This window comes from Dendropsophus ebraccatus, chromosome 4 (assembly GCF_027789765.1).
Source record: "Dendropsophus ebraccatus isolate aDenEbr1 chromosome 4, aDenEbr1.pat, whole genome shotgun sequence".
NCBI lineage: Eukaryota > Metazoa > Chordata > Amphibia > Anura > Hylidae > Dendropsophus > Dendropsophus ebraccatus.
Genome location: NC_091457.1, coordinates 123,215,745 through 123,243,009, shown reverse-complemented (window position 1 = coordinate 123,243,009; position 27,265 = coordinate 123,215,745). Strand labels below are relative to the sequence as shown.

General features: G+C 42.2%; 1 protein-coding gene across 2 annotated transcripts in view; it reads right to left on the bottom strand.

Annotated features, from left to right (window-relative positions):
- Positions 1-315: 315 nt before the first annotated feature.
- ADAMTS9 (ADAM metallopeptidase with thrombospondin type 1 motif 9) overlaps positions 316-27,265 on the bottom strand; it is a 187,263-nt gene continuing 160,313 nt past the window's right edge. The window contains exons 31-40 of one of the 2 annotated variants that reach the window (XM_069966925.1): positions 14,214-14,384; positions 13,669-13,863; positions 13,252-13,384; positions 11,024-11,118; positions 10,818-10,912; positions 10,357-10,490; positions 7,880-7,971; positions 4,826-4,930; positions 4,023-4,117; positions 316-2,117 (exon numbers count right to left, since the gene is read on the bottom strand). In XM_069966925.1, coding sequence (XP_069823026.1) covers positions 4,028-4,117; positions 4,826-4,930; positions 7,880-7,971; positions 10,357-10,490; positions 10,818-10,912; positions 11,024-11,118; positions 13,252-13,384; positions 13,669-13,863; positions 14,214-14,384 — 1,110 coding nt within the window. In that variant the 3' untranslated portion in view covers positions 316-2,117; positions 4,023-4,027. Of the gene's footprint in view, positions 2,118-4,022; positions 4,118-4,825; positions 4,931-7,879; positions 7,972-10,356; positions 10,491-10,817; positions 10,913-11,023; positions 11,119-13,251; positions 13,385-13,668; positions 13,864-14,213; positions 14,385-27,265 lie in introns of those variants that run through there. The other variant, XR_011362637.1, reaches the window with a different exon arrangement.

Genomic DNA, 27,265 nt, shown 5'->3' with positions numbered 1-27,265 from the left:
TAAATGGAAGACACTAAATTAGGGTTCATTGAGGAACAAGAGCACCCAATATATAGGGAAGTGATGTGAGCACCTAAAGCTCCACACCCCCTCTCCCTATGGTGCAGACTTGTACTTACTCCATTGCCGCTATATCAATGCTTTGGTTTGGATGACATGCAGCAATTCATGCAATGTATAAAAAATATTATGAACTTGAACATTTTCTAGAGTACATTTATTGTAACTTCTGTAAAAATCAAAAATAATATTTAATTCTTAGATATTAATTCAATAAATATTTCTAAAGATATTTTTTTTTTATAAAAGGCACCATTGTTGTTTACTTTCAGCTTATAGTGCAAATAATTCCCTTTTTCATATAAAATATTACATTAAACACATACAGAATTCACAATGTTATTATACATATGACCAGGTGTTCGACATAAAATAAGAAGTGTTATACTTGGCATTTCCTTCTAAATGTTTAATCTAGTCAATATCACATAGTACCGATATACTATACTACCATGGGATATCATGGGGGTTATTTTGGAAACTTTATTAGGCTCTGTTGACACCTCCAGAATCTGATTAGCCCAAAGGATACTCTGGTGGGGTGAGCCCATGACGGAATATTGGGAGCAATGGTGAAGGAGAAGATAGAGCTGACTTGGGGGCCAATCACTATTTCTTATGGGATGCTTACACCTACATTATTACACAACTTATGGAAACTTAACTTAATGGAATGGACTATAATAGTAGTGCGATCAACTTCCTTACATTTCAACTAGACAGAAGATCTTTTGGACACCGATGGTCATTGTAATTACAGAGCGTGCATGTGAACGCACTTTGCAATGTTTGCAAATTGTACTCATGTAGAACTTGTACATTTGTGTTAAGGGTTGAGAATCCTTTATGGTGCTGAGCTTGATGAATGAGGCTTATGATGATACCCAAGAATGTATAGGCAGTCCTGGGCTACCTAATGCATTAATACTAGGGATGAACAAATCTCAAGCATGCTCTTGAGTCCATCCGAACCCAAGCATACAGCATTTGATTACTGGTGGCTGCATAAGTTGGATGCAGCCCTAGGGAGCCCTGGAAAACATGGATATAACCTATGGCTGTTTACATGTTTTCCAGGTTGCTGCACGCTCAGGTTCGGATGGTCACGAAGCGGCCGGTCTCTGAAAAGATCATCCCCGCCGTTACTGCAGTACCGGCCAGATGATCTTTCCTGCCGCAGGTTTCTGATGCGGGAGCATCTATGCGTGCCCGCATCAGAACTCTCCACTGCAAACTATTGAGCGTGCAGCTGTAGCCGCTCACTCAATAGTGTGCACTGACATGGTTTTTTACAGACGCTATTCACTGAATAGCGGCCGCAGAAAACAGACATGTCAGTTCTTTGTGGTGTAGCACGGGATCCCGGTTGGAGGGTATACTATGTGTATACACTCCGGCTGGGATCCCATACAAATCAAGGCAACACATGTTCTCGTACAAAGTACGTCCGTTGTTGCCGATTGCAACAACAGCCGAACTTTTACGAAAACATACATTGTGTGAACATAGCCATAGAATGTATATATGTGGTTATTAGGGGACTGGATGTCTTGACCAACCACCCAATGATTATAAATCTAACAATATTTCTTCCTATAAACATTTTGGAGAAAAAGCCAAGCATACGCTGATAATACTTGCAAAGCACCAGAGACTCAAATAGCCAACTGGAAAAACGATGTACAGTTAAAACCTGTGACAAGAAAGCATCACTCACGTCAATACGCTACATATGATGTAGAGCACGTAAAATGCAGTGGATGGACTGCAAAAGTGGAACGCAAAAATAAAATAAAAAAAAAAGAAAGCAGCCAAACCACTTCACTGATGACGGCTCTAGATACATGAGAGACTAGAGACACGTCCCGCAGGGGAGGGTGTACAAGAGACATTTTACGCACACAAAATATTAAAATAAATAACCTTAGACATAAATATTATTCTATACATCACTTGGTATACAGTCTATTTACACATGTACAAACAACTAGGAAGAGGTATTGCAACACGAGTCTTTATCCATCTGAGCGTCTCATATGTTCTTATTTTTAAAGCACCTGGAAGAAACAGATTAAAATTATTTCATGCTTCTCGTGATATATCTATAATCTAATGTCAGGTGAAACACTGAGGGTGGCCATATACTATCTATAGCTGTTTGGCGATAGCTATTCCTTGCAACAAATGCATGCTCCATATCAACATACTGTCTGTAAGGAGGGGAGAACAAGCCAGACACCTCTGGCAGCAGTTTATCTTCCAGGAGAACAAAGGATCAAGCATGTCTGAATTCCTCATGCTTTTGAAAGGGTTTTCCAGTGTTTAAATTTTTTTGTATATATTGGTGCCTTGTTGATAAACATAATAAACATGTAATGCTTACCTCTCTGTGCTCCCCCAGTGTGGCGGTGCGGCCTCTCCGGTGTCCCCTGCTGATTGTAGCTCTGCTACTTCCAAAATGAACTCATGGTCACGGCTCTTTTCGATCTCAGCCACTGATTGGCTGAGTGGGCTGTCACTACCAAGACAAATTTGTCTCAGAAGTAGTGGGCTTGCAGCCAGTGGGGGACAAAGGAAAGGCCACATTGGGATACCTGGTGAGCATGGAGAGGTAAGTATTACATGTTTACCAACAGGGCAGCGTTATATAAAAAAAAATAAAAATTTAATGCTGGATAATCCCTTTAATCCTTCCTACCAACAACATCTGTCAGGAGGGAAGTCAGGACACCCCCATACACTTATAAAGACTCTGTCAGCTCTATATGATGCTCAGAGCCACAGACATATACTGATAAACACATAAACTGATATTGAGATAAAACAAATGATACCTGTCTGTTAGCTAATGGCTGTGTGCAAAGTTATAAAATTAAGTTTTTCTTCCAAGCTCAAGATGCAGAATGGTCAGACTGAGCTGCAGCATACATGCCTCCTGTCTCCCCCACACCTCCTACCAGCCATATAGAAAGGTAACACAGTTACCATTGGAATCCTAGTTGCTATGTAGTCCTTAAAATCTAGCTCCTCATTCGTTTATTATTATTGGCAGCACTGTGGGGTAATGTAGGGTCCAGTCTGGGGAGGTGGAGTAATAAACTGTATAAACAGCACTAGATGGAAAGCATTTTGATTTAGTTATGGAATAATTCTTATTCTGTATATTATTAGGAATAATGAATTTTTTTAGGGCTATTCTACTCGGGCTGATCACCACTAGTCGCTGACCATCATCCCATATAAAATGACCATTCAGCCAATGAACAAGCAAACTGTCACTCACAGCCTCATTCACACAATGATTGGATCTTTTGTGCAGCGCATTCAATGCATTGTTGCATCGCCCTTTGTAAAAAGGTGATAAGTGACCGACAAAGATGCATTAAATGGGTCACACAAATTGCTGCAGCTTGTCGGGCCGTGCAGAAGACCCTTTAGACTGGTCGCTATCTTCACTCTCATGATCTCCACCCACAGAATGTCCTCTTTCCCCTCCTCAAATTGTGAGAAAAGTTACCATTTAAAGTCTTAGGGCCACATGTATCATCCGGCGAACGGATGATTTTCGTCGGAAAGTGCCGATTTGCGTATTTTTTTATACGCAAATGGCCGATCTGCGAATAAAATATTTGCAAATCGGCACTTTCCGCCAAGTACGCAAGGGGGGGCGGAAAGGGGACGTGTAGTGGGCGGAATGGAGGACGCGGACTCAGAGTCTGCACGATTTACCATCCGTTCTGCCCAAATGTACGCCGAAAACCTACTCCAGTCCTCAGCTGGCGTAGGTTTTCGGCGGTGCGCACCGGCGCGCACGGGATTTATGTAGAGGCAGTCCGCCTCTACATAAATCCCCGTAGCGCCGGAGCTGCGGGGGCATTTATAAGTCCGGCGTAAAAAACGTCGGACTTAATAAATGCCCACCTTAGAGTGTGTTTTAGTGGTCGTGCTCCATTCATCCTTACCAGTTCTATAACAGCTGAACACGGAGGCCGGTTACAGAGGACGGAATACATTTGCCACAATAACCACCACATTTTCCCGTGACTTTGGTTCCATCCTAGAAATAAAAAGACAATAATATTTGTTTTATGGTGTCTATGGTCGCCATTGATCACATCACGATTCCAGGAAAAAGAACTGCACATGGTCATCCTGACCTCTCTTCACGGCACACCAACATAAAGTGTATTGCTAATTTATTCCATCCGAAAAACTCTCTCGCAGAGTCATTATTAAGCATTATAGGAGTGCAGGTGAACCATAATAATAGGGCCGGATATATCCAGCATAATATTAAGGGTGCGTTCACACCTACAGGATCTGCAGCTGATTTTCTGCAGCAGATTTCAGTTAAATAACTGAACACAGCATCAAATCTGCTGCAGATCTGCTGCAGATCCTGTAGGTGTGAACGCACCCTAAAGAAACAAAAGTGAGATAAAGTGCTAAAAAATACATAAATATAGTACAATGTTATCATGAACTTTATGTAATTTTTAGCACTTTATTTCACTTTTGTTTCTTTAATATTATGCTGGATATGCAAAATTATTAATGATCCGGCCCTATAATTATGGTTCACCTGCACTCCTATAATGCTTCATAATGACTGCGAGAGAGGTGAAACATAGCACCTTTTGGTGTCTCCTTTTTTGGATGGAATAAATTACCAATTCACTTTATGTTGGTGTGCCGTGTAGATCTACTTTTTTGTAGATAGATAGATAAAAACTGATATAAAATATAGTAAAATGCTAGGACTTACCGGGGATTTGGCTATTTCGGTTACTGCATAGTTGCCTTGTGACATCCATTTTGTTGTTTCTGATACAGAAAGACCAGTTCCTTTTAGGTTGAGGCTAAAACGACCCTATAAGAAAAGCAGTAAGAGTGTCAGGTCAGATGCATTTGGCAATATTAAAGTTATGACAAGAGGCCAGGGGCATAACTACCACTGTAGCAGCCATAGCGGCTGATATGGGACCCACTCCTGCAATACTCTGGGACCCCTGAGCTGTCATCATTTGCAGCACCAGATGGCCGAGCAGGCCTCCTGGGTTCTACAAATGTCCCTTTAAAGTGACTCTGTACCCACAATCTGACCCCCCCTCCCCAAACCACTACCTTTGGATAGCTGCTTTTAATCCAAGATCTGTCCTGGGGTCCATTCGGCAGGGGATGCAGTTATTGTCATAAAAACAACTTTTAATCCTGCAGCGCTGTGTCTAACAGCCGGTGCTTACATTTGTATATGCATTAGGCTGGCACACCCTCTCTGTCCCTCCTCCCCGCCCTCCTCATCATTAAGAATGATCCAGGCAGATTGCTTCCTATTCCCCACCTGTGTGTATAATGAACATGGGCTGGATCGTTAAGACACCTGTGCAAAGCTCAAACAGCAGTAAATGTTCCTGGATAATTCCTAATGATCCGGGGCTTCTGTTATGCTCAGCCAATCGCAGCTGAGCAGCTGATGACGTGCTGGAGGGGGGCCAGCATGAGGGAGGGCCGGAGCAGTCAGGCCAGCCTCCTGAAGTTGACGTGATCGTACCAAGATGGCGGCCGGGGTTGACAGTGATTCCGTGAGTATACTGTATCACGCTTCCGGGTTGACGGTCCGGGGGGTGTGTGTGTGTGTGTGTGTGTGTGTGTGTAAGGGGACCCTTCACATAAATGACACACATTACAATGTTGTATAACTTTGTAATGTGTTTGTTTTACACCGCACTACCCCTTTAACTAAAAGCACCCCTGACGAGCGCTTGCAGTTACTCAGTTATGACTACACTTGCTGGCTTAGTGGTCAGTCGGGGCAGGGGTGGGGGTGGGTGCAAATTAAAAGTTTGGGGCCCAGCCATCCCCCAGCCAACCCCAAGATGGCCATCTAACAAGTGTGTGACAAACCCCCCATACAAAATACTGGTTAATGTTGGGGAGAGAAGGATCAGACATATTGGATTTCAGCTGTTTTTGGAAAGATAAGCTTCCGCTAGAGGAGTCAGGCAGCAGTTTACCTTCTCTCTCTCCATTAAGAACATATGATTGTTTGGCTGTACCTTGCACTCATGTGTATGCAGGGATCGGGTGAGATAGATTTCAGCTTAAAAAACATTTGGCTGACAGCTATAAAAGGTGTTTGGACACTTCCAGCATAAAGCTGAGACCTGGAGTCATAAGAACTGGAAACATCTGTCATATTCCTTCTCTAGTGTATTCTTTCCATCCTGACACAGTGCTATGACCGTGTCAGGAACTGTCCAGAGCAGGAGATTTGCTACTGGTCTGGACAGTTCTGTCACTGGCAGATGTGTCAGCACTGAGTGAAATCGCAAAGAATACACCATTTTCTACAGGACATACAGCAGTTTATAAGTATTGGAAGACTTAAGAGGGTTGTGCAGTGAAAATCTTTTTCTTTCAAATCAACTGGTGTCAGAAAGTTATACAGATTTGTAATTTACTTCTAATAAAAAAATCTCAAGTCTTCCTGCTGTATGTCCTGCAGGAAATGTTTTATTTTCAGTCTGACACAGTGCTCTCTGCTGACATCTCTGGCCGAGACAGGAACTGTCCAGAGCAAGAGATTCCCATAGAAAACCTCTCCTGCTCTGGACAGTTCCTGTCTCGGCCCTGTGTCAGACTGAAAATAAAACAGCATTTCCGGCATGACATACAGCAGCTAATAAGTATGGGAAGACTTGAGATTTTTAAATAGAAGTAAATTAGAAATCTATATAACTTTCTGACACCAGTTGATTTGAAAGAAAAAGATTTTCACTGAACAACCCAGGTAATTTCCAAACCTGCATAACTTTCTGACACTAGTTTAGCTGAAAAAAAAAATCTTTCTCCAGAACACCCCTTTAATATTGTGCTGACAATACATTTCTTGAAGATTTTCCTAGGCGCACCCAGTAGAACCTTAATTGTCATTTTGTCCAAAGAGAATCATCCGCCCATACTGGACAACCAAAGACATAAGATTTTTAGCAAACCCTGACAAATTTTATGGCCTTCCAAATACATTAGGTTGTTTACAGATTTCAGTGAAGTTGTTTGGATCTAACAATCGCATATCTATGGTATTAGAATAAAGTGAGAGATAATCTGTCCACGGTGATCAGATTAAGGGGATACTCTGGTGAAATTTTTTTTTTCAAATGAACTGATCCCCAAAGTTATACAGATTTATAAATTACTTTTATTTACAAATCTCCATTCCTCCAGTCCTCATCAGATGCTGTATGTCCTGCAGGAAGTGGTGTATTCTTTGCAGTCTTTGCAGCTCTCTGCTGCCACCTCTGCCCATGACCAGAACTGTCCAGAGCAGGAGAAGTTTTCTATGGGGATTTTATACTGCTCTGGCATGGACAGAGGTGGCAGCAGAGAGTACTGTGTCAGACTGGAAAGAAAAGACCACTTCATGCAGGACATACAGCAACTGATAAGTACTGAAAGGCTTAAGATTTTTAAAAAGAAGTAATTTACAAATCTGTATAACTTTCTGACACCAGCTGATTTAAAAAAAATAAAAAAAAGAAAGAAAAAAAAGTTTTTAACAGAGTAGCCCTTTAAGGAAGCACAATACAGCTCAGTTTTTCCACCATGCTAATATACTTAGTAACCTATTTCTTGTGCAGCACAAGCACCTCTCACACCCCCTACTAAATTATACGATGCCAAATACACAAACAATGTACTGTACTTCCATGCCATACGTCAGTGGATAACGGATTACATCTTCTTCCTACAAAAATACTGTAATTGAACTCATGATTAGGGACACGTGCGTTTCTTCTCCATCACCATAGTTTCTTACCTGAGGGCACTTTGCTGCACTATAACAGTCCCCAGCTGTGGCAAATGGAACAGGTCGTCCATCAAGAGTACGTGCAAACTGCAGATCCGTCGCTGCAGAGGGAGAGAGCACAAATCGATTCAACATGTGTAGCCGGTTAGAAGTGATGATGATAGAAAGACTACATACAGTGGATATCATGGCATTCTGCACCATCATAGAGGTATTGGCTATTGGTTACAGGCTACTTTTGGTTTTATTGATTTAATGGAAATAATTACCCCAAGGGAGGCAAGAATTTTTTTTTAATGATGTGTTGAGATTCACTTCTCTGAATCTCTGAATGTAAATGTTTGCTTTCCTTTCTTTACATCTGGTCCAGACCTTCATTAAGGGTCCTATTCCACAGGCCAAGCAGGGCCCGATCAACGATGTAAACTCGTGGGCCTATTCCACGGTCCGACAATCATTAGCGAGGGCTGCAGGGACATCGTTATCGATGTCCTTGCAGCCCTTGTTTCATACATTACCTGTCCAGGCACAGGTCTTCTCTTTCTCCTGGTCCCGTGCGGCAGCATCAGTTTTGGAGCAGCCTGTCTGAACTGACAGACCGCTCAGCCAATCACTGGCCACGGCGGTCCTGGACAGTGATTGGCTGAGCGGTCTGTCAGCTCACACAGGCCGCTCCGACGCTGATGCTGCCGCGCGGGAGAAGAAGACCTGCCGCGCCCGCTATTCCACGTAGCGATGCGCGGGTGGCGACCGATGATTTTAGGTTTGAACCTAAATGAATGATCAGCCGATGACAGGATCATCGGCTGATCGTTCTCTCTATTCCATAGTCGGCTGGGAGAAGGAGAAGACCTGCGCCTGGACAGTTAATGTATGAAACAAGGGCTGCAAGGATATTGATAACGATGTCCCTGCAGCCCTCGCTAACGATTGTCGGGCTGTGGAATGGGCCCAGTAAACTAGCAGATCGGCGCTCGTTTACATTGTTGATAGCGCCCTGCTCGGCCCGTGGAATAGGACCCTAAGACTTCCAGCTACAACCTGCCTGCTAATACCCCAATATTGTTCTTGCTAGCACCCCTATTTTCATGCCCCATGATTTTACACCAGATATACCCCTTTTTGCTGTGCCTACTGTTAATACAGGACCCTGCAGACAGGGCAACCTCCTGGCACCGGAACCCCTGGCCTACAAACCCTGTAGGAGCAGAGGTGACCCCTGTATCTGATTAGTAAAGCTGACAGTATATTCAGAAGTAGAGATGAGCGAACTCCGTCCGAACCCAAACTCTGCATTTAATGAATGGTGGTTGAAGAAGTTGGATGCAGCTCTACGGCCATCGTCTGTACCCTTTTTTTTTCATTACTCCTTAGGGCTGCATCCAACTTCTTCAGCCACCGTTAATTATATGGCGAGAGTTCAGGTTTGGATGAACCCGAACGTACTTGAAGTTTGCTCTTCTCTATTGAGAAGTAAATGTGGACAAATATCTTTGGGAAAGCTGCTGCCAGTTAGCGCTAAAGGCTCTATAAGAGTAAACGATTATCAACTGTATTTGGCCGATATCGGACGTTACGGCCCATAATTGCTTTGTGTAAGGGTCCATTTACATAGAAAGATTATTTGACAGATTATCTGCCAAAGATTTGAAGCCAAAGCCAGGAATGGATTTAAAAAGAAGAGAAATCTCAGGCTTTCCTTTATGAACTGTTCACTCGTTTATAGACTGTTTCTGGCTTTGGCTTCAAATCTTTGGCAGATAGTCTGTCAGATAATCTTTCTGTGTAAATAACCCTAATAGAAGACAACCATCAGCCAATGTGCACAATGTCGGCTGATAGTTGTCTTTCAACAGGCTGAAACTCAAAGATCAGCCTAGCAACCATCTGCTGCTGTCGTTCTGTGTTATAGAAGCCGCGTAAAGATCGTCCGGGGAGCCTCCTCACGGCCCCCCCTGAACTTACCCACTCGCTGTTGGCACGTGTAATAGCGCCAGCAGCGAGCGGGGAACGAGGAGCGAGCGAGTGTGGACCTGACAGCTGGAGCTCACTTGCTTTTCTGAATCGGTCAGTGTAATAGAGTTCTAAGGCTAGTTTCACACACTGCAGGTTTTTGTGCCAAAGCCAGATGTGGATGAAAAAAGAATGGGAAATATAAAGGAAGGTCTTATGCCTCTGCTTCCTACTGGATCAACTTCTGGCCTTGGCTCCAGCCTAAGTGGCTTATTGCTCTGAGAACAAAAAGGTTGGACAAGTGAAATCCAACATACCCAGCCCTGACATCATAGGTGCGAGGCCCTCATACACTTTACACAGTCGTCTGGTTGGCAGGCAAGGCCAATATTTGACTAAAGTGTATGGGGACCTTAGGAACCTGATTATACCGTTCATTCATTCCCAATCAGCTCAGTCCCTTACAATCATCTGTATATCCCACAACCTGTATATTCCATAAACCGTACATATTATACGCAATACACACTCACTTATAATTTGCAGAGTGGCCAGATCCAGCCTCACTTTACTAAAAGTGGAGAACCCAGCGGCTGTATAGTCTCTCCTACATGGACAGTCTTCTCTCCTGCTCCCATTGTATGGACATTCTGTAGGATTCTGTAACCTGCAACCAAATAAAATACAGCTCATGAGCAATAATACACCCGTAATACGATGTTATAGATGGCGACGTTGTAGGTCGTTTTGAACTATATATCTTCAGGCCCCTTAAGAGAGGTGATAAGCCTGGGGGGGACACGTCTAGTTTATTAATACATTAGGTACAAGTCATTTCACCTACCTCCTCCACTATGCTGGTCCTAATAAATGTGTTTGGGTATGTTATGGTGGGGCAAAGCAATATAACAGGAGAAATGCAATATAATAAGTAATAGTTGCCATCCAGAGCCTGGTAGTCAGTGCAGCACACAGTACGATATTTCAGTCATACCTGTAGCCAAACACCTCGGAGTAATTTTCTGCCTCATCACTTATGAGAGTCACATACTCCTTAGGGCTGTCTGACTGCATCCCGGAACAATAAACCTGAAAGAAAACCAATCGTTATTGGAGAGAGAGAGAGAGCGCCTGCAGCCGTCTATAAATAATAGAAAACACAGAACATCATGGAACGTGCTGCATGAAAGATGAAGTCACCTTTATTATTTTTTCTTGCACTGTTATATATTGTTCGCCGTCTTCCATAACGCTCTTGAGTCTTTTTACGTCTCGACAACTGTGCGGTAAGTCGCCTGAAAAAGAGATGGATTGTTTTTTTGTTTACGTTGATCATGGAAAATTAATAGTGTAAATTGTTTAGAGAGAACGTGTCTGATTTCTTATAAAAACAGTGCCACCTGTGTCCACAGGCTGCGTCTGGTATTGCAGCTCTGCATAATTCACTTGAGCCGTCAGGATATGGTGGACGTAAAAAAACACCAATAGCGGACACCACAGTGCATTCTAATGGTACTATCCATCATTGGTACACAAAGATATAAAACCAAAACAAACAGGGAACGATGTGTCCCCAAAATGAGAAAATGCACTCACAAATATCCAAAATGTAACAATATCTTTATTTATATAACCACAGACTAGACCAGGGATATGGAACATTTGGCCCTCCAGCTATTGCAAGACTACAATTCCCATCATGCCTGGACAGTTAAAGCTTTGGCTGATGGAAATTGTAGTTGTGCAACAGCTAGAGGGCTGAAGGTTCCCCATCCCTAGACTAGAAAAAATTAAAAACATATAAAATACAAAGCAACCACCTGGGGGAGGGGAACCCTCGCACCAACCCCTCAACTATTCCCCACAGTACCAAGGATGTTATAGTAAGAAAATGCACAGATAAATAATATAACTTCTAATCCATAGTCCTTTATGCTAATATATTGGCATATTATTATATGAATTTATATGTATAGTTCTATACTTTTTGTACATATCTGCATTTACCTGAATGAATGTTCCTTAACTCGATGTGGTATCATTTTCTCTTTTTGAATATACATAGAAGGCCGGAGAAGATCACATAACAGAGCGTCATACACTGACGTACTGATCATGTGAGTCGCAGTCCTTTATGCTGGCTCTGGAGTCTTGTGCAACAACACTATACACACGCTGTGACGGCCATTACTGTGGCGCACTGGCTCTATCTTGCCATCTGAACACCTTCCGATTATGTAAGTGTATGTTTATTGGATATAGGTGATAAGGATATAATAATTACATAAACACAGACAGGCTATAGATAAAAGAGGATAAACCACATGCAATCACCCCTGATGAAGTCACGGACGTGATGAAACCCGTAGGGCTTCGGAGCCCTGCTTCCCCCAGTACATTGTTTGCCCTGGTGAAAAGTTTCTTTGTCCCTTTTACTATTTATTAATGAATGAATGATTTCTTAGAATTTGAGTGGGTCTTATTTACAGGTTACACCTTATGTATTAGAATTTATATTATTTATGTGTGCACTTTCTTACTATAACATTCTTGGTACTGTGGGAGATAGCTGAGGTCTTGGGGTGAGGGTTTCTCCTCCCCCAGCTGGTTTCTCTTTTTTTTTTTTTGTCAAGTCTGTGGTTATATTGATAAAGAAATTGCTACCGTTTTGATATCTGTGAGTGCATTATCTCTTATGGGGTACACACCTTTCCTTTTCTTAGTTTGGGCACTGTAGTTTCAAAACAGGTTGGAGTCCACTGCTCTACATACACAGTGAACTGGTATTGCTCCTGCTTACAGCAAATACCCTTATATTATCCAGCCTTATGTTTGTTCCTCCTCTTTTCATAGGGGTCTTGTAACCACTTGATCTGGAGACTTCATTCAATCACAAATACATAGGTGTTTACAAGAGCCCCCTCTGCTATACAGCAGACTGTCTCTTTATGCAGAAAAGGCTTGCATTAGAAACCTACTAAGGTTTCAAGAAGCATAGGAGTCCCCAGGCAACATTTTAGAAAGAACAGTTTTAATGGGACAATCTATTTGAGCTCCCTCTAGTGCCAGAATGTTACATTTTAAGGCCAAGTTCACATAACATACTTTTCCGTAAAACAATGGCTGTTCTTGTTGGGTAAAACAACGGCCATTGTTCAACAGAGCCACAAAAATAGTGAACATATCAATGAACAATAAACAGCAGTCAATATTAAGCTAAAATAATGTTCATACTGATATAACAATGTCAGCTGTAGGAACATGCTAAAAAACTGCCATTGTTTGTATGTTGTGTGAACATGGCCTAAATGTGTTCTGAGGATTTGGAAAAATTGGTCTTATTGTCCTTTTCCCGCTATATAAGGGAGGGATAAAACGGTTACATCATTTACATAATATGGAGCACTCAATAAACGTGCTCTGCTTACAGTCATGAGGGTTGTAGCACGGCCGCCTCTCCTCCGGTCTGATATCCAAAGTGCACATGTTGCTGGGCATATCGTTGTTGGTTAGGCACTGCACAGAACGCTGCATAAATCCAACCCCACAGGTGACAGAGCACTGCAAATAGAATGATAGGTAAGAATGGACACAGGTGGAGCCCCATAGTAAAAATTTAAATAAGCTCCCTGTTATGGTGCCCGCTTTTGCCATGCAGCATGGAAGGGCCTAGTGTCTGATAACCCCTTCCCCTTTTTGGCCAGTTACACTGTTCATCTGGAGGATGTCTTGCACAGAATCCTCACCACCAATAGCAGAATGGTTAGCAGAACCCAAGCTGGGCCCCCTCTCTCCAAGGACCCCAGAGCAGCCTCAACAATAGCCTCTTATTCCTGTATACTCACCTTCCCCCAATTGCCGACCCTCCATGAAGCCATAAGAGGACATTCTCCTAAGAAGCAGCTCTGCATATTGCTAGGCTGGGTTCCCGGGCAGTTTGCAGAGCTTTGGTAGCCATACTCATAATGATCTTTTGCTGAATACACTTCACTGCATGACACAAGTCTCTGCCGATAGCCCATTCCACATGTCGCCGAACACTAAAAACATAAAACTTTTATGAAAGATTGTAACGGCTGACTAAAAACAGAAACCAAATGGTCATATTTGGAAATGAACGCTTGTAGAATAACATTTTTCTTTACAGTTTCCTGGAGTATTCTCCCTTTTCCCCCTTTAATTTATGAATAAATTGACAACTGGGTGTTACCATTCCCCTCATTCATGAGGGCTGCACTGACACTGTCCAATCAACGCTGGCATCAGACTATGTAGGGACTCACCTTATTAACAAGCGAATGGTAACGCCCAGTTGTCAGTTTATTTTATAGACCCTCTTTAAATATTCCCATTTCATATAATATAGTAGAATTAATGTCACTGTTGTTACCTGAGACCACTCCCCAGTTATCCAGATGTATTCACAAGACTGTAGGTTGCAGTTATCTACATCGGATGGCCGGCTGTTATCATCACAGTGAAGGGCCGGGACTTCTTTGTTGTCTTTATTAGTGCAGAACACCTTACGGTAGCGGAATCCTTCATCACACGTCTTGCTGCACTGCAAAAACAAAAAGAAAAAGTCCTGGAAGTCAAGATGACTGCTGAATGTGCATCTAATAAATATTTTGTACACCGGTCTAGATTCCTGCCCTTATGTCCCACACCTCTCAAGAAATACGGCACACGTTTGGCTGCTCTGAGCTGCCATAGATTTGTACTATGGTTTACGAAGGAGGAGGCCACACCATTTACCTAAGACAGATATGGAGAACCTTTGGTTCTTTATTTGTTGCAAAACTACAATTTCCATCATGCCTCGACAGCCAAAACTTTAGCTTTGGCTGTCCAGGCATGATGGGATTTGTAGTTTTACAGCAGCTGTAGGGTTAAGGTTCCCCATCCGTTACCGAAGATATAACAGTGGCAGTGTCTGGCCTGCAGATCCAGTACTGTCCACTGTGTGTCACTATTGCACCATCCTAAAACAGGATTGGTATAGCGGTGTAACTAGCAATGAATTACACATGTGCAGCAGTAAAATGCACATAACTGCTTTACAGAGCCATTATAGACGCTTGTGTCTTATTATACAACGGAAATTTCTTACCATCCAAAATTTCATTGACAGGCTGAACTACTTCCCCCCACTTGCTGCCAATTAGAAGCAGAATACTGTATTGTAATATAGCTATCTTCATGTAATAAATCAAACTATGATATCATCGGGTTACACAAGAAATTACTTATACATACATTTATACATTGATTTATACATACATACAATATACAGCGAAATTATAGGAAACGGAAGCGCATATGAAGATGCAAAGAGGAATTACATTTGTTATTAGTGAAATAAAGGGCAACTCCGATGTCAGGAAAAAAATAAACTTGCTGCAGAAACAGATAGCAATGCTAACCTGTATGCCCCAGTTCTGAAACCACTAAAAACCCCTTTGTTCTGTTACTCTGTAGTTTCTATTTCTATGTCAGATTATTACTGTACTTCCTAGCTCAGAATGCATTGCTTTCCCTTTCATCCATAGCTCTCCCACCCTGCTTATTCCCCTCCCACAGCACTCCTGATAGTTCAGAGCTGCTGTAGATATTTTTTGCTGTAGATGTTTTTACACAGCAGAATATTTCACTCCACTACCTGTGAGCCTGCAACAGCTGCTGTCTTCATTCCCCCAGGTGAGGATTAACTTTACCATAGGCCCCGGGCTGTTCGCTAAGCCTGCCCTCCAACCCCATTGTAACTATGGCAGCACTAGCGTTGTGTTCATAGTACAGAATAGATAATGTCATGATGCCCTGATTTGTGCAGAATTGAGGTAAAAAAAAACAGCAATTGTTTGCATATCATGGCGGAACTGTAGCCAGGGACAGGGAAAGTATAAGTCTGTTTGGGTGGCCATGGGCCCCTCAAGAGCCAGGGATACCACCCGAAACGGACCTATTATAATCTGCTACTGCATTACCGGCCTGGTCCTCTGCCTGAGACATTGTTCAACACAAGGCAGTATTGTGTAAGCACACCTCAGGGTTTGAGCTCAGAGACAAGATTCAGCTAAGCTTCCTGAGACAGCAGGGAATGATGTGTCATATTGGGAAGGTGAAAGGAAACGGGAACTGCTGAGACATCACACTAAAAATAAAAGGACTACCCTGTCAGGGGTGAGCCAAGCAAAGGCTTGTTTACCCCCAGTACATTTAGTGACAACACTATATCGGTAAGTTACGTCTTGGGATGATATTTTTTTTCAATATAATTTTCTGATATCGGAAAACCCCCTTATTATGATATTTAATTGATCTACTTCCCAATCACAGGAAGTCCTGCAGGTGACAGAAACACATATGGTTGATATTGGTGTCAGCAGAAAAAGACCTTAGTCTGCCCTTATATTATTCTATATGATATTGTTGTTGGCATCCTTGTGATTTGGATCCTTAAATGTCTATTTTTTCTGCTAGACATTAGGTTATTAACTGATAACGATTATATTTTTTATCTTTCCCGTCCTGTTCTGATTCCCCGTTGCTAGTCTTGTAGGTCTCTTGGCATTCCCATAGTTCCTGTATGTATACTGATGTCTTCTCCATGGTAATGTCAGGCAGCCACTGGATACATTGATAGTATCATTGTGGATGGATTATCACCACTTTGGTCAGTAATTGGCCTTGACATACATGTGACTATGGATATTACATCAGCACACTTGCAAGGATGACTGGGGCCAATGAGGACATGTATAACTAGCAGCCGGACACGGCATAAGGTACATTTATTGCAAAGTTTATTTTCCAATTTCGAGCTGAAACTGGTGTTTTTTTTAAAGTCTCCCTTAAAAAGGCAAACAACGTAATAATTTTACAATTGTTAATTTATATTGTTTTTTTTCCTATCGGTTCTGACTAATGAAAAGCTCCCCTGTACAACAGATGGCATCATTGAAGCATCACATTGTCTCTCATTAGTCATTATTGTTGCAACCTTTACTTTGCTAACGTCCAGAGAAAGACTATATAAAGCAATGCAAACATACAATATTTCCCACAATATAGATTAGGAATAAAATCAGTGTCAGTGTCCGGTTTTAATCAAACATACAATGGTGCAGTTTATATATTTGACCACTAGATGGCAAACTCAGCTTTTTTTAGTGAATGAAAATAAAATGCTGAAGTCTATAGATCACAAATGCAAGCTGGTTTAATGACAAGATGTTAAAGCATAAAAAAAGGCCCAATGACAGCAAATTGAGACTTTCCAGAAATAAAGTAGACACTTTCAGAGGTGCTAAGAGTTAAAACTGTGTACTCATAAATCTAAGCTAAGCAGCCACAAGCCACCCAGACACGTCAGCGAAGACCTGTTATAGTTAGTATTCATTGCACTCTCTGATCTGTGAATCTATGAAACCCTTACAGTTAATAAACCTCATATGTCAGTCATTTGCAATTTGCATAGATGAACATTAGCAATATAATGAGTTGCACTGTAAAGCAGCTCAGTGACTTCATTGCAGCACTGATATGGTATACAAGTCTGAGAACACCAAATGCAATGCCAAGGGTCAGCTAAATGGTGTTATGTACCCCACAGTCTACAGGCTAAGTCTGGGCACAAGCTGTATGCGTTAGTGCAGGAGTTATATTGGCCTGGGGTAGTTCTCACACTTTAAGGCTATGTTCACACAATGTATGTTGCAATCGGCAACAGCGGAATAATTTTTACGAAAAGATATGTGGCTTAGTCTTCTATGGAATCCCGTCCGGAGCTTATACACATAGTATACGCTCCGGCCAGGATCTCTCACAGCGCTGTAGAAAACTGGCCGCAGAAAAACCCTGTCAGTGCACACTATGGAGCGAGCGGCTCTGGCCATACGCTCCATAGTGTGCAGTGGAGAGTTCTGATGTGGGCACGCATGGATGCACCCGCATCTGAACTCTGCGGCTGCAATCATCATCCGGCCGGTACTGCAGTGATGAACTTTTCAGAGACCGGCAGTTCCGTGACCCGGCCGGGTCACGGATCGGCCAGTCTCTTACAATGTGTGAACATAGCCTAAGTCTGGGCAGTTCTCACACTTTGGCCTGGGCTCTTTGGTTCAACTGAAAAGGAACTTTAGTTTTGTACTTTGTGGCCATATCTCCTGAACCAGTTGTATAACAAAATATATAATGGATCCATCACCTAGCAAGTGTCATGTTTAATACTCGTATCTTCTTATATGTACTGCATTTTCCAGCTTATAAGATGACTGAGTATAAGATGACCCCCAACTTTTCCAGTTAAAATATAGAGTTTGGGATTCACTCGTTGTATAAGACTATGCCTCTTCCAACGCACGCCAAATAAAAATAAATAAAAAACATCAGACAGCAGTGAGATCTGAGAGGCAGAGAAGGTGGTACAGTAATACTGGTAGGATACAAGGGCGGCCACACAGGTGAAAGAGGTGTGTTTTTCTGGGCACAGTGCCACTCTAACGTATCTTTTTTTTCCATACCCCGGACGCCTGCTCTTCATATGGTTGCCACAAATGTCAGGGACGGATGCTGCAGTTTTTGAGCTCCCCACACACACACACACCGTATGCTGCAACTGCAGATTCTCCAGTCTGGTTTCAATGTTTTTCAGCACCCACCCTATAAGAAGACACCACGCATATAAGACGACCCCTGATTTTTTAGAAGGTTTTCCTGGGTTAAAAAGTAGTTTTATACACAGGAAAATTTGGGTCTCCTCGGGACTACAAGTTTAAATTGCCTGGAGACGGTGTGTTTGTCCTGCATATTTTATTCTGTTTCAATATTTTTTTATTAGGATTTATATTATACAAGTAGCAATATCATTTTCAAGTAAAAAAGAATACAAACATTTAACAGTACTCAATAATCGGTTTACCAATCTCATCTAAATACAATGTGTCATGTTATGAGGATATCCCATACAAAAAATACCTGTGATAATACCTGATGCACTAAGTATAATTATATCACCCGTGAAATACTCAAAACATGACCTGTTGGTGGCAATGGGGACTGGAATGAGAAGCACTGCTATAGGTTATGGGTCCCAATATAAGGTTTGAACAAATAAAAAAAAACAACCTCTTGACAGATAAATTATTTTATTATAAATGGGCTTCACGTTAGGGGCTCCCACTTAAAATTCATCTCTAAGAAATGAACCCGAATAGGCCAATAGTGATGTCAGTATGGGGAATTGTTTTGAGGTTGGCCAGCAGAGATCTGGAGTGGTGACAGCAAAGCTGTGGATGGCAAACATCTCAAGGGGATGATGGGGAGATTATCAGAGGGTGGGTCCTTTAAAGATTAGGATTAGGGAGTTACAAGTGTTCTATCACTGTGCAGCTCCACTGCAGAAACATTACATGCCACCCATTAAAATCAATGGCCTTTCTATGTACAGACAACGTGGGGCACTATGTAGCTGCTCTCACTCATAGATGTCTTGAACCCAACTTAGAATTCCCTAGTAAGTGTCTAAGGTGTCTAAGCACCACAGACTCTATGGGGCGGCAAATCTTTGGACTCCATTCTAATTGTAATGAATACTAAGGACAGGGACAAAAATGGGTCTTTATATGTATAAAAGGTTGTGGGGAAGCAAACACCTTGAAATCAGGCACGGAAACATCAAACCACTGGACTGGAGGGGCCAGATCCCATTTTTCCATATTTTTAGGATCATTTTCTGATTTAAAAGAAGTTAAAGAAGTTGCAAACCGTTCATCAGAACAGAAGAATTGTAGCAATTATTGATAGTTTTGGTAACATTTTAACCGAGCTGCAAGCTGTAACAATGGCCAGTTCTGTATGTGCAGCCACGCTTAAACGTTAACCCTTTCCCTGCCTATGCTGGCGGTAGGCACATTATTGGCTGAATTAGCATCTTGTTATTTTGCTTTCAAACCAAACGCATCGATCGCACAAAGGAGCAAAGTGCAAACTGTACACGGTGAAAAGGATTCCTTTTTTGCATTGTCCACCCAGCTAATATCTCAGTGCACGATTATAAAGAGTCTCCTGCAAATGACACCACAATCTAAGTGAAAGAAGGTACTACAGCAATGCCAACATTTTATGGTTGTTTCTGTCACCTAATATATTAGAATGAATATATACTGCATTAGAATGAATTAGGCTATGTTCACACAACGTATCTTTTCGTAAAAGTACGGCCGTTGTTGCAATCGGCAGCAACGGCCATACTTTTTACAAAAAGATATGTTGCCCTGTCTTTTATGGACATGACATGTCAGTTTTCTGCAGCCGCTAGTCAGTGAATATCGGCCGCAGAAAACCCTGTCAGTGCACACTATGGAGTGAGCGGCTCCGGCCGCTCGCTTCATAGTGTGCAGTGGGGAGTTCTGATGTGGGCGTGCATGGATGCGCCCGCATCAGAACTCTGCGGCTGCAAAGATCATCCGGCCGGTACTGCAGTACGGCTGGTCTCTTATGCAGTCTGAACATAGCCTTAGAATGAATTTATACTGCCTTTGATGCTTGCAGACCCCAACACTAAATCGGTGTACAACTATTAAACGTAGTTTAAAGTACTGAGCTCCCCCCATATAAAGAAGAGCTTTACTTTGCTCAAAATCCACTGAATTGTACCAACCTCAAAAGAACAAGTGGTCATTTTATAGAGTTTTGTAGGCTTGGCTGCCCTAATTTCAACACAGTTCTTATTTGGTTGCAATGCCCCCCCCTTCCCCCAGGTGAGTATGAATTTAATTGATACCCGCTTAGCCTTATATTCACCCCTTGATCTTAAAGTGTCCCTTTCAAAACAGTAAATGTAATATAAAGCAAGTTTGCAATATACATTGATTATTTTCTTCTGTTATCATGCTATAAAATAAAGCTATACTTACCAGAAATCCAGGTTTAGTCTCCTGAATATTTCAATATGAAATCACTAGGGGCCCAACCCCACCAATGACGTGTTTGGAAGGGAAGCATCCATCGCATGCATCCTCTTCATTATTTACACACAGTTGTACAATGTACCTGGGTCCTATTCAAGGCCCCTTTAAATATCTGATCTGTGTGGATGTAGCTGATTTTAGTGGGATTGTAATGACTGATCAGTGGTGGTGGAGTGCATAGATTGTAGTGTCTGATCATTGGTAGTGGGAGTGCATAGATTGTAGTGTCTGATCAGTGGTGGTGGAGTGCATAGATTGTAGTGGCTGATCAGTGGTGGTGGGAGTGCATAGATTGTAGTGGCTGATCAGTGGGTGGTGGGAGTGCATAGATTGTAGTGGCTGATCAGTGGGTGTGGGAGTGCATAGATTGTAGTGGCTGATCAGTTGGTGTGGGAGTGCATAGATTGTAGTGGCTGATCAGTGGTGGTGGGAGTGCATAGATTGCAGTGTCTGATCAGTGGTGGTGGGAGTGCATAGATTGTAGTGGCTGATCAGTGGGTGTGGGAGTGCATAGATTGTAGCGGCTGATCAGTGGTGGTGGGAGTGCATAGATTGTAGCGGCTGATCAGTGGGTGTGGGAGTGCATAGACTGTATTGGCTGATCAGTGGTGGTGGGAGTGTATAGATTGTAATGGCTGATCAGTAGTTGGAGTGCATAGACAGTAGTGGCTGATCAGTGGTGGTGAAGTGCATAGATTGTAATGGCTGATCAGTGGTGGTGGGAGCGTATAGACTGTATTGGCTGATCAGTGGTGGGAGTGCATAGACAGTAGTGGCTGATCAGTGGTGGTGAAGTGCATAGATTGTAATGGCTGATCAGTGGTGGTGGGAGTGCATAGACTGTATTGGCTGATCAGTGGTGGTGGGAGTGTATAGATTGTAATGGCTGATCAGTGGTGGTGGGAGCGTATAGATTGTAATGGCTTATCAGTGGTGGGAGTGCATAGATTGTAGTGACTGATCAGTGGTGATGGGAGTGCATAGATTGTAGTGGCAGATCAGTGGTGGTGGAGTGCATGGACTGTAGTTGCTGATCAGTGGTGGTGGAAGTGCATAGATTGTAGTGTCTGATCAGTGGTGGTGGGAGTGCATAGATTGTAGTGGCTGATCAGTGGGAAACCAAGAGTCAGACAACCTCTTATCTCTGAGTACAATGGAAACTATATGCAGTAAGCTTCACCAAGTGATGACTGCAGGCAGCCAAAACTTCAGCATTTAACAAAGTATATATGTGAAAGGAACCAAGAATGTGGAGCTAATAGAAAACTGAGCTCTAACCACTATACAGATATATTATGAAGCTTTGTGCCTCGGAGTGAATTACATGGAAAGTCTTTGGAATGAGTAGCGTAATGCTGTTGTATAAACACTACAAATCCTTTGATTTAGTATGGAATATCTGGATACAGACACATACTGTCCAGCACAGAGGGGTGAGTACATACTGTACATCCAAGATCTTACCAGATGTTTTCATCTGTAACTCTTAGAATCCACGGATGAACCGATGTAAGCGATAACTCATATCCTTCTTATATACGTCATATGCATAGAAAAGGATTTTTACTTAAAGTCATGTATTTAGGGGGGTTCAAGACTATAGGGAATTAAAAGGTGACTAACTTGGCTTGAGAGCCAGCCTGGTCCACCCTGACCATGTGCATGTTGGAGCTCATCTGAGTTTAAAGGGAACAAAAACATTTTTCTTTTAGATCAACTGGTGTCAGAAAGATATATTTGTAATTTACTTCTATTTAAAAACCTCAAGTCTCTCAGTACTTATTAGCTGCTGTATGTCCTGCAGGAAGTGGTGTATTCTCTCTCTATGATGATGGAACCAGTCTGACACAGTGCTCTCTGCTGCCATCTCTGTACATTACAGGAACTGTCCAGATCAGTAGCAAATCCCCATAGAAAACCTTCCTTGCTCTGGACAGCCCTTTAGGTTAGCCACACATTGTATGATACTCAGGAAGAGACCGCCTTGAGGGGCTGCCCGGTGTCAGTCAAGGCACATGTCTGTCTGTGTGTCTACATCAGTATTTGCATATTAAAGATCCCACAACAACGCAAAAGGGATTGCCTCAAGGTGCAGTAATATGCAGTTCTGCATACCTTTTCCTAGGAAGCATTTTATTCCAGGGAGGTGGCCTAATGGTCATGTTGCCTATAATCCTGATTTATTACTAGCTAACAGGATGTTATGAGTCGGGCCATTCTACTCATAAGGGTTGCTGTGAACCAGAAATGTGTTAGCAAGGGGTCCCGGAAAGCGTGTGTAACCCAGGTCATCCTCCTGCTGCCAGAAAATGACCCAGCATAATAATGGCTTAGTCAACCTGATGGGAGGCTTGACTCCATGCTGGCAAACTGCCTGTTCCATGACTTGTCACAGGCAACAGCATCGCTGTAGAAACTCACATGTTTGCAGTTACACATCTACTTTATTAGTTATGACTGAGCTGAAGTCAATATGGATGTGAGTAAACTCATTCTATGACGATGGCTTACTGTAGGTCAATGTGTCTAATTTTTTAGGACGTAGGAAGAGTATATTGTGGAGTAAATGGCTCAAAACAGAGAAGACTCCAGATTACAGCTGATTCTCCTTCTTCTAGTTTGGCAGGTATTAAATTCTATTAGGCTAATTTACTTAGTAACAGGATTTTTTTTATGGTTATTGGATTTACTTATCTATCCTAAAGGGCCCCATAAACACATAAGGGCCGGCCTTGGAAGTGTGCATCCACTGTCATTACCGCAGGGGCACTACTGGTCTTGATGGACTGGAATCCAGCAGCTTATCACTCAATCCCACAATTTACATCTCCTGGAGTTACAGAAAAGTGTATTCACTGGTTAAAGTTATACTACCAAGTTTTTTATAGTATTGTCATTCACGAACCTTCTAGAAATTTTATTTGATTATGGTATGATTGTATTAGCATAGTTGCCAACATTTAAAATTTTTTTCCAGGGACACGTTAGCGTTAAAAGGTGGCGTGGTTTGTTGTGGGTGTGATCTCAATGAGGTGTGGCCTATCATGGGTGTGGGTTCAAAATTTTCCAGTTAGAATTTACTGTCAGAACAACACAAAAGGAGCATTACACACCTCAGTATCAGGTCCCCAGTATATTACACACCCTAGTTTCAGGTCCCCAGTATATTACACACCCATTCAGAGCAGGCTGAAACTCAGATAGCATTCTACTGACTAACTGTACATACTGGTAGTTTGTTCCCATATGATGCAGCTGCACCCCATATCATCATACTACTACTCCCTTCATCCTACTGTTCCTCCATCATCATACTACTACCCCCTTCATCCTCCTGCCCCTCCATCATCATACTACTACCCCTTCATCATCTTCCTGCCCCACCATCATCGTACTACTACCCCCTTTATCCTCCTGCCCCTCCATCATCATATTACTACCCCTTCATCATCCTCCTGCCCCTCCATCATCATAGTACTAGCCCCTTCATCCTCCTGCCCTTCCATCATCATAGTACTACCCCTCTAATCCTCCTTCCCCCTCCATCATCATACTACTACCCCCTTCATCCTCCTGCCCTTCTATCATCATAGTACTACCCCTCTCATCCTCCTGCCCTTCCATCATCATACTACTTGCCCCTTCATCTTCCTCCTGTCCCTTCATATCATCATCATACCAGTACCCCCTTCAGCATTCTCTTGTCTCTTCATCTGTATTTAAAACAAAAAAAAAGCTATACTTACCTCACCAGTATGGTTCTTCTAGTCCCCCAGGGACTTCTCTCCCTGCTCTGCATGAGTGACATCACTCTCACTGGAAGGGGGTGGAGCTTCCCGCGACAGGGGTGGAGCTTCCCAGGACATACCCGGGACATGGTTTTGCTTGGGCTGTCTCCTCAGAATCGGTACAGTCCCGGCCAAACTGGGAAACTATGTATTAAGTGTTTATTATATAGTAAATTAGTATAAATGATTATACAAGGAACTGAATCAACATTGGCTGGTCGCCAGATGTCAAAACTAGGATTTACCTTTAACAGTCATATTTCCTGGGTTCTAATTGTGGTTTACAATACTAAGATATCCCCAGGACTTATAGTAGTGCTGAACAGAATGATCAACAGAAATTTGAAAGCAAAACATAGATACGCATATCAATACTGGAAGATATTATTATTAGATGAATGGAACCGCGGATGATGATTATTCAGATGATGATGAATAATAATGACATCAGAAATTCACAAAAAGGGAAAAATGCCAGAAACGATCTTAGCTAGCTCTCTTAGATTTTTGCTAGACGTTTCCTTAAACTCTAAACTAGCAGCAGACATCTCACTACCTCTGCCAGAAGAAAACCTGTGATAACCCTAGTTATCCCTGGTAAAAAAAACAACAACTGTCTCTAGTACACAACAAGTGAGACTAACATTTCCTTTCATACTTGTTGTTTCTTCTTCAGTCTCCTTCCCCCAGTTTTGAGCTGCCACTTTCTGCTGAAGACACAAAAAACTGTGTGAGCTTTTCTCTTTGTCTCCTCCCCCCCTCCCTTCTGAGACGGCTTTGTAATGCCTGGAGGGTTATTGTGAGGTCAAGTTGCTGATTAACTCATTGTGATCAATCCTTCTGGCATTACAAAGTTGCTAAAAAGTCCCAGATAGGGACTTGTTTACATCAGCTGTCTCGGAAGGGAGGGAGGAGGAGGGGATGACAGAGAGAAAAGCTCACACAGTTTGTGTTTTGTTTTGTTTTTTTTTAGCAGAAAGCAGCAGCTCCAAACTGGGGAAAGGAGACTCAATAGATAATAACAAGTATGGAAGAAATTGTTAGTCTCACCATGGGCAGCAACATATGAAAAGTCACCCGACTCCTTCCTCCCCCGATCCTCACATGCTCAATAAAGCCGGATGATTCAACACCCAGTTCGTGAGTGCCATCTTTTTTCTCTGTATTTTGCATCATATGAAGTTATGTTTGAGTGGAATACTCCGTAAATAGTGGCACACAGAGTCCATTACTATGTACTCCATATGCTGCTTCGTCTTTTGGATTATGTATTTCTCTGTATGAAATTAGAGACTGTAAAACAGTGATCTACAATACAGCTGCAGCTAAAGGACCGTAAGAAAACACCTGCACAAAATAAAATTGAAAAGTAAATTAAAAAGTAATTAACCCTGGACTATTGTTCGTCGCACTTCCTGGAACAAACCCAGATGCTTCCCTTCTCTTCCTTGTCTCAGAATTAAGTTGTCACTTTTTATGTTTTTTAAATGGAGAAACCACAAGAACCACTGCTTTCAGATTTATAACCTGCTTCTCCGAGAGGAAAACCGCTTCTGAGGTGGGATCAATTAGCCATTGCCGACACATTACAGAGAAAGTCACAGAGGAGCCTTAACCTGTTAGGGGACAAGGGGCGCCCTGCAAGGATGTAGCCGGAATAATGAATAATGCTAACATGTAATATCATATCTCTGCTCTTTTAGATAATAGTGAGTCCCCAAGATTATTACATACAGTGCATGCCTTATGCTGGTCTGCAAACCAAGGGATTATGGGATACTTTCTAGGTACAGGCTTTTATATACATTTTCAAACATACAGCCTCAAATATATGTAGTGTGAACATAGCCTAAAGTATTATGTCTCTGTACATCCACTGACTTGTATTGGACAGTAAGGGTAAATTCACATGGGTCGCATTTTATGTAGCACCACATTATTCGCTTTTTGGCGTGACTTTGGTGCAGACTTGCTGCTGAGCGTTTACCTGTGGGTTTTGGTGTGGATCCCTAGGTAACGAATAGCAAAATTGTAGAATTTTACCTTAATATTAACCTTAATGGGAAAAAGCTGCAAGAAACATGTGCTTATTCCACAGCAATATAAAAACCCACTTCACATGTCAATTTCTATGTAGTAAAAAAATATCTCACTCAGAAATTACTTATGTAAATCAACTGGTGAAAATCAATGAAAATAGATGATCTATAAAGAGAGAAAATAAAATATGGATGTATCTGTACTTGATCCATTTTGTATTGGTATTTAATTAGTCTTTTTTCTATTTTTTAAAGTGCAATTCAATTTCCTTCCTAGACATCCCTTCAGTATTTAGTGATGCAATACTCACCCAATACTGATGACATCCTGATGGGATTACAGCTGTAATATGTCTGCATTTTGCTTCTATATTACAGATGTATACCCATATGTAAAATAGGCCTAACTCTATATCAGCAGCTATTCTTATATCCCATCAGGGCATACTACTCCCTAACAAAATTGCTTCTAGGGGAGAAGAGCTCCATCACATGACACCCCAAATTGTTCTATATGATATAGGGTCCCTGCATGGCCTCCTGCACACTCTCCTAATTCAGATATTAGTGGTACAGTCATTCTAACCTAGGGATGGGGAACCTTTGGCCCCCCAGCTTTAGCATTGGCTGTCCAGGAATGATGAG